Genomic DNA, 8167 nt, shown 5'->3' with positions numbered 1-8167 from the left:
GTGACCCCTGACCTGGATGACTGAGAATCTTCATCAGCAAAATACAACTTGTTTCTCATAATTTTAGGACATAATGTTATGACTTTATTGTCATAATTTTATTCTCGCAATTTTATGACCATTTTCGTTGCAACTTTTTTCTTGTAATGTTACGACTTTATTCTAGTTATTTAATGACTATTCTGTTTGCGACTTTATTCTCACAAGTTTACAACTTTATTCTCGAAACAGAAAAAAAAATCTCTAGCCTGGTCCTAACACTCCGTCATGGTAAAGTCACAAGATGAGCAGTAAAATTTAACAGAAATGTTCTGAAATGTGTTGCTTAATTCCCCTACACCCTTAAATAAAAATAAATAATTTCAGTTTGTTGCCCAATGAGTGAACACTCAGTTATTTGTGTGTCTGTTCTATGAAGACATCAGAGATTTTAGTGAAAAGCATCTAAAACGTGTTCAGCTCCGGAATGAAGAGGAGTTTAGAGACGAGTTAGGTGCTCTGTGCATCTCATTATGGATAAACAACATAAGTGTTCGGGTTAGGGTCCTTCCACCTTGTTTCCTGTATGAAACAAGGAAGAGGCAGCATCAGGCTATGGGTCGCTTTGCTCAGCATCTCTTCCACCTTGCAAGTAGAGTATCTGTGACTTTTTGTCCAGCAGAGGTTGTTGAAAGCAGACAGAAACACTGAGGTTTGCTGCTTTAATGTGAGAAAGTGTGTAAAAAGCTTTGGGAATGTGAAAACTTTTTCACAGCTGCACATGTAAAAGCATTCAGGTTATTGTTATCGCCAAGCTAGACCCTATTTCATGTGTGGAAAGCTGATATTTTGACAGGTAGAAAGGTGGCGAAGTGTGAGAGCAGGTCTTGGCTTCGATCAGCTGGGGAGTCATGCACAATGGATGTGTGTTTTGCATGTTTTGGCAGTAGCTGTAAGGCCCGGGTGACCAGGTGTGGTTCTGGGCAGTCGTCCAATTCCTGAAATTCAGACGAGACACCCGAGCACTTTCACTAAGTTATTTCTGTCGTTTTTTTTTTTTCTATTTCTTTGTTCTTTCTTTTGCTCCAGTGGTGTCGAAGGGGTCAGTGTGTGAAATACGGGGAGCATGGACCGAGGGCCATCCACGGCCAGTGGTCGGCCTGGTCCCAGTGGTCTGACTGCTCCAGAACATGCGGAGGAGGGGTCATGTACAGGGAACGATCCTGCACCAACCCGAGGTACGTCTGCACACACATGCAGGCAGTCATGCTCGATTCCAAAGCAGTTAATCACATTCATTTCTATGCTTTGAACCAGATTGAGTTGCCAAACAGATGAGGAAATAATTAGTCCCATCGCACAGCTGACAAGACTTGCACTTTTAGCAGAATGGTATTCTTGAAGCTCTTTTATTCCTCACGCTTTCTTTTCTGAACACCTGAATGAGCTTTCAGCCAGGTAGCTGTCAGCATGGATATGTGCTCATATTCGCCCTCCCTCTAACCAACAAACACATGCAAACATACAGATACCGACTCTCATCTGTCAGGCTGACAGTCCAGACTGACAGACTGTCTCTCAGTGAGGTTTAGACATAAAAACGTCTCCTAATAGCATGTTTCTGCTTTTCTAGGAAGCTGCCAAGTCTTTCAGTGAATGTCTACTAAAGCTGTTCACTCTTAAGTAGAAGTCCTGCTCTAAAGATGAAGATCCCAGAGCAGCGTATCCCCCCTTCAGCCAAGAGCTCCGTGCATGTTTTCTCCAGCACAGGAGATTCTATATTAATGTCGTGTTGCACAGCAGACATGCTGCAACTTGTTTTTGGAGAAAAAGTATGAAGATTTATTGGATATTTCAGATGTTTGTTTTAGGGTCATGATTTTTGATAACTTCCTTCCTTTTTAAAATCCACAATAATATAAAAGCCTATCCGGTTGGGATGTTATCTTCCCATTAAATGGCCGTTATTAGTGGTTTTCTGTCCCATAGAATGGCTCCAGATTGCAAATTCTACCTATTAATAGGGGCAGTAGCTTGTTATCAACGAATGAATCCTAAACCTGAACCAATTTAATTTTTGCACTTGCAATTTATTAATGTATTTATGTGGTTCTTTATGTATTGCAAAAAAAAAGTATGTATGTAGTTTTTTTTAAAAGACAGAATGAGGTCCGTATGGAGTTAAACATGTGGAATTTGTTCAAAGTAAAGGTTAAAAACTAAAAGTAGGTAAACTGTAAATTAAAATGACGGTTTTAGAGACGGTGAAGCAGCTGTTATCCCCTATAAGCTGCATGTTATCAGCTATAAGAAACCTACCAGAAGGTAGAGGAGCTGCAGTCTGAAGCCATTCTATGGGACTTATAACCACTAATAACAGCCATTTAATGCTTGATCACATCCGAAACGGGTGAAAAACCTTTTATGATGTAATTCACATTTTCATCATGATGTAGGTGTCACGATTTTACTAAAGTTAAGACCCAAATGCTGAAAACCAAAAAGGAAGACCAGAGAAAAGAGATAACGCAGAGAGAAGTGTTGCTCTGAACACTGCTCAACCGGAACTGAAAAGTGAGGGGAAGACACAGCGATTAGTTCAGGCTCAGTGGGAAATTTGATTCGTGAACTTGGAGAAGAGGATCTGGTTGCTGACTCACGTTTCTAGAGAAGTTGTTGAATCTTTGACTCCAGTCTGTATGCTGTAGTTCCCATGTTTGTCTGATTCTGTGGAGGAATGAACAGGGTTTACCCAGAATGCGGTTGTTTGTAGGTGAAAGGAGAAGCTGACTGCCACTCAGATTTCCTGCGGTACTTGAACGGGTCGTAGTGGAGATGAATCCCTTTCTCAGTGTGAAGCTCAAACAATCTCTTGGGGAAAGTGGATCCAAACCTCCTGTAACCCCAGCTTGAAGCTTGAAGCTCTGTTGATCCTTCCAGGGAGAGAAGGTCCGAAAAATCCAGTTTGCAGAATGACTTCCTGCTGAGAGGCAAAGACAAAAACAATGTTAAAACTCAGGTTGACAAGAACTGAGCTTGACTCAGCAAAACTCAGCTTGACTAGAGTACCCAAAGCTGGCAAACACTCTGGCGTCGAGGTAGAGGCAGTCAGCAGCTTAAGAACACGCCGTTAACGGGGAAACCATCAGCAGGTGTGTGAGGAGGCGGACCAGAACCAGGCGCCTCCTGGTGGAGGAAGGGAGACAAACACAGAAACACAAACACACAGACTGGAGTCCTGACAGTAGGAAGGGTTGGGCATCTTTGGATTCCAGTGATTCCGATTCCTTGTTTGGATTCTGGTTCCTATTGATTCTCAATTCTGGATCTTTTGACAAAGTTTAGAAATTTCGAATGAGCCTCCTAAACCTCAAGTGGTCTGAACTTCTTAACGAAATGATCCTTTAAGCATCTAACTTTGTGTGAATGTTACCACAAATTGATTTTGGCTAAACATTATGTGTTTTTTTTTTTTTTATTTAAAGGTCATCAATTTATTAATTCTCAGCTCTAGAGGAGTTTTTTTTAAGTTACATTGAGGGCAAAAAGGACTCTTTGCATTGTAAAGATTGCAGATCCCTGTTCCTGGGCCAAAAAGCTTCTCAAACTCACCTTGATAAACTTCCTCTGCGTTTTTACCAACTGGAAACTTTTATCTCATTTGGATATTTTCCTTTTCAGTGATAATTTAACAGGATAACCTGACCCTCTTGGACTCCTCTAAAATGGTTTAGGAGCAAAAATAACTGCTGCAGGTTTCCAAAAAGTCCATTAGGACATATATATATATATATTTTATTTCCCAATTCTGATAAAGTGCATTAAAGATAACAGAGAAAAGCCCATACCTTTCTAAGCATTAGGTTTATAATGCTTGGAAAGGCATGGGCTTTCCTCTTATCTTCCTCTCCAGTCCCCTTTCTTTTCTTCATTCACTTTATCAGTGCACTCTTTACCACTGGGGCAGACAGACTGATGGGGCTGCCCTGTCCGATTCAGTCGACTCGTCTCCTAATCCCTGCAAAGGATCAAAGACGCTTTCTGAGGCTGTCTGCTTCTCATATGATACACATTATACAGCGTGACTGGCAGACCGAAAAAAGGGCCACAAAGCCTCCTAAACCGCGTTAGCTGTCAAGTTCATTTATCATTCCTGCGGCGTTAAACGGATCTCTGCAGGAGAGGCCGCTGTCTGCAGCTGCTAAACTGTGAGTTTTGGGATCAGCGAGACAAGAGGGTGGACGGAAGATGGTGAGGAATAAATATGAAATCCTATGGGGCCAAGTCATGATATCATTGTTAGCTCATGTTAAGTTTAAGGCCATTTTACACCAAGATAAAGCAGTCACATAAAGACATAAGACTCATCATTAGGTAATTGGTAACCTGACTCCGCCAGATGGATTTGCTCCGCATATCCATCTGGAAACCNTTTTTTGAAAACTCTCAAGATTTGAATAAAGATAGTAAGTTGATATAATGGATCTGAAATAATGCTGAAATAGCAAAAAATGTAAATACAGATCCATGTCTGCCTTTTATAAAACCCAGTTCAAACAGTGAGTAAACTACTATGGAGATTTAGGGCCAGGCTAGGGATTTTTTTAAATTTTATTTTGAGAATAAAGTCGTAACATTATAAGAATAAAGTTTCAATATTGTGAGAATAAAATCGTAATATTACAAGAAAAAAATTTCAATATTACCAGATTGAAGTCACCATACCACAACCCATTTCAGAAAGAAAGCTTGGAGCTCCGCCCAGTTTATGGCGGCCAACCAGCTCCACCAATCAGCAACCTGAGTCCACTTTGACATCCTGCCCAATTTGATGCTGATTTGCTGAAAGGTTTTCTTTATTTGTCAAACCGATGCTAAAGTATAACTTCACATGATGCTCCACATTCCTTATTTTAGGGAAGAAAGTGCTTCTTGTAGCAGTTTTCATAAGATACAACTTTCCGTAAAAGTTCAAAAAATATCCACTGGATTTTGTTTCCACGGTTTGAAGACGTTTCGCTTCCTCTCCAGGAAGCTTTTCTCAATTCAAATGTCTGGATCTTAAGACTCAAATTCACTGCGGATATTTTTTGAACTTTTACGGAATGACTATGACCTGGATCAGGGGTCACCAACCTTTTTACGGCTAAGGGCTACTTCATGGCTACCGAGTCATAGGAAGGGCTACCAATACTGACCTATGAACTGGAGGGATCAGTGTTCACCTACAGTAAATCTCATCCATAAAAACTCTTTTTTATTCTTATTTTATTCTTTTATTCATTTCTAATTTTCTTTTTAATGTTGTCATTTTGAAACCACTGAAATATGATGAAATAGTTAACATGATGAAATAATGCATAAATGATTAAAAGGAAGAGCAACAGAATAAATTTTTTTTTTAACTTAACCCACTGAGTGAGTTGTTCTGTTTTCAAAAGACGAAGAGGGCCCCCCATGTGGTCCTTGAGGGCCCCTTGGTGCCCGTGGGCACCGCGTTAGTGACCCCTGACCTGGATGACTGAGAATCTTCATCAGCAAAATACAACTTGTTTCTCATAATTTTAGGACATAATGTTATGACTTTATTGTCATAATTTTATTCTCGCAATTTTATGACCATTTTCGTTGCAACTTTTTTCTTGTAATGTTACGACTTTATTCTAGTTATTTAATGACTATTCTGTTTGCGACTTTATTCTCACAAGTTTACAACTTTATTCTCGAAACAGAAAAAAAAATCTCTAGCCTGGTCCTAACACTCCGTCATGGTAAAGTCACAAGATGAGCAGTAAAATTTAACAGAAATGTTCTGAAATGTGTTGCTTAATTCCCCTACACCCTTAAATAAAAATAAATAATTTCAGTTTGTTGCCCAATGAGTGAACACTCAGTTATTTGTGTGTCTGTTCTATGAAGACATCAGAGATTTTAGTGAAAAGCATCTAAAACGTGTTCAGCTCCGGAATGAAGAGGAGTTTAGAGACGAGTTAGGTGCTCTGTGCATCTCATTATGGATAAACAACATAAGTGTTCGGGTTAGGGTCCTTCCACCTTGTTTCCTGTATGAAACAAGGAAGAGGCAGCATCAGGCTATGGGTCGCTTTGCTCAGCATCTCTTCCACCTTGCAAGTAGAGTATCTGTGACTTTTTGTCCAGCAGAGGTTGTTGAAAGCAGACAGAAACACTGAGGTTTGCTGCTTTAATGTGAGAAAGTGTGTAAAAAGCTTTGGGAATGTGAAAACTTTTTCACAGCTGCACATGTAAAAGCATTCAGGTTATTGTTATCGCCAAGCTAGACCCTATTTCATGTGTGGAAAGCTGATATTTTGACAGGTAGAAAGGTGGCGAAGTGTGAGAGCAGGTCTTGGCTTCGATCAGCTGGGGAGTCATGCACAATGGATGTGTGTTTTGCATGTTTTGGCAGTAGCTGTAAGGCCCGGGTGACCAGGTGTGGTTCTGGGCAGTCGTCCAATTCCTGAAATTCAGACGAGACACCCGAGCACTTTCACTAAGTTATTTCTGTCGTTTTTTTTTTTTCTATTTCTTTGTTCTTTCTTTTGCTCCAGTGGTGTCGAAGGGGTCAGTGTGTGAAATACGGGGAGCATGGACCGAGGGCCATCCACGGCCAGTGGTCGGCCTGGTCCCAGTGGTCTGACTGCTCCAGAACATGCGGAGGAGGGGTCATGTACAGGGAACGATCCTGCACCAACCCGAGGTACGTCTGCACACACATGCAGGCAGTCATGCTCGATTCCAAAGCAGTTAATCACATTCATTTCTATGCTTTGAACCAGATTGAGTTGCCAAACAGATGAGGAAATAATTAGTCCCATCGCACAGCTGACAAGACTTGCACTTTTAGCAGAATGGTATTCTTGAAGCTCTTTTATTCCTCACGCTTTCTTTTCTGAACACCTGAATGAGCTTTCAGCCAGGTAGCTGTCAGCATGGATATGTGCTCATATTCGCCCTCCCTCTAACCAACAAACACATGCAAACATACAGATACCGACTCTCATCTGTCAGGCTGACAGTCCAGACTGACAGACTGTCTCTCAGTGAGGTTTAGACATAAAAACGTCTCCTAATAGCATGTTTCTGCTTTTCTAGGAAGCTGCCAAGTCTTTCAGTGAATGTCTACTAAAGCTGTTCACTCTTAAGTAGAAGTCCTGCTCTAAAGATGAAGATCCCAGAGCAGCGTATCCCCCCTTCAGCCAAGAGCTCCGTGCATGTTTTCTCCAGCACAGGAGATTCTATATTAATGTCGTGTTGCACAGCAGACATGCTGCAACTTGTTTTTGGAGAAAAAGTATGAAGATTTATTGGATATTTCAGATGTTTGTTTTAGGGTCATGATTTTTGATAACTTCCTTCCTTTTTAAAATCCACAATAATATAAAAGCCTATCCGGTTGGGATGTTATCTTCCCATTAAATGGCCGTTATTAGTGGTTTTCTGTCCCATAGAATGGCTCCAGATTGCAAATTCTACCTATTAATAGGGGCAGTAGCTTGTTATCAACGAATGAATCCTAAACCTGAACCAATTTAATTTTTGCACTTGCAATTTATTAATGTATTTATGTGGTTCTTTATGTATTGCAAAAAAAAAGTATGTATGTAGTTTTTTTTAAAAGACAGAATGAGGTCCGTATGGAGTTAAACATGTGGAATTTGTTCAAAGTAAAGGTTAAAAACTAAAAGTAGGTAAACTGTAAATTAAAATGACGGTTTTAGAGACGGTGAAGCAGCTGTTATCCCCTATAAGCTGCATGTTATCAGCTATAAGAAACCTACCAGAAGGTAGAGGAGCTGCAGTCTGAAGCCATTCTATGGGACTTATAACCACTAATAACAGCCATTTAATGCTTGATCACATCCGAAACGGGTGAAAAACCTTTTATGATGTAATTCACATTTTCATCATGATGTAGGTGTCACGATTTTACTAAAGTTAAGACCCAAATGCTGAAAACCAAAAAGGAAGACCAGAGAAAAGAGATAACGCAGAGAGAAGTGTTGCTCTGAACACTGCTCAACCGGAACTGAAAAGTGAGGGTAAGACATAGCGATTAGTTCAGGCTCAGTGGGAAATTTGATTCGTGAACTTGGAGAAGAGGATCTGGTTGCTGACTCACGTTTCCAGAGAAGTTGTTGAATCTTTGACTCCAGTCTGTATGCTGTAG

General features: G+C 40.5%; 1 protein-coding gene across 1 annotated transcript in view; it reads left to right on the top strand.

Annotated features, from left to right (window-relative positions):
- LOC107086107 (A disintegrin and metalloproteinase with thrombospondin motifs 18-like) overlaps positions 1-8167 on the top strand; it is a 36547-nt gene that overhangs the window by 12020 nt on the left and 16360 nt on the right. The window contains exons 7-9 of the mRNA XM_015376854.1: positions 1069-1217; positions 4159-4216; positions 6549-6697. Coding sequence (XP_015232340.1) covers positions 1069-1217; positions 4159-4216; positions 6549-6697 — 356 coding nt within the window. The remainder of the gene's footprint in view (positions 1-1068; positions 1218-4158; positions 4217-6548; positions 6698-8167) is intronic.

Source organism: Cyprinodon variegatus, unplaced genomic scaffold (assembly GCF_000732505.1).
Source record: "Cyprinodon variegatus isolate N-32 unplaced genomic scaffold, C_variegatus-1.0 Scaffold143, whole genome shotgun sequence".
Taxonomy (NCBI): Eukaryota; Metazoa; Chordata; class Actinopteri; order Cyprinodontiformes; family Cyprinodontidae; genus Cyprinodon; species Cyprinodon variegatus.
This window is presented reverse-complemented; position numbering and strand designations above follow the sequence as displayed.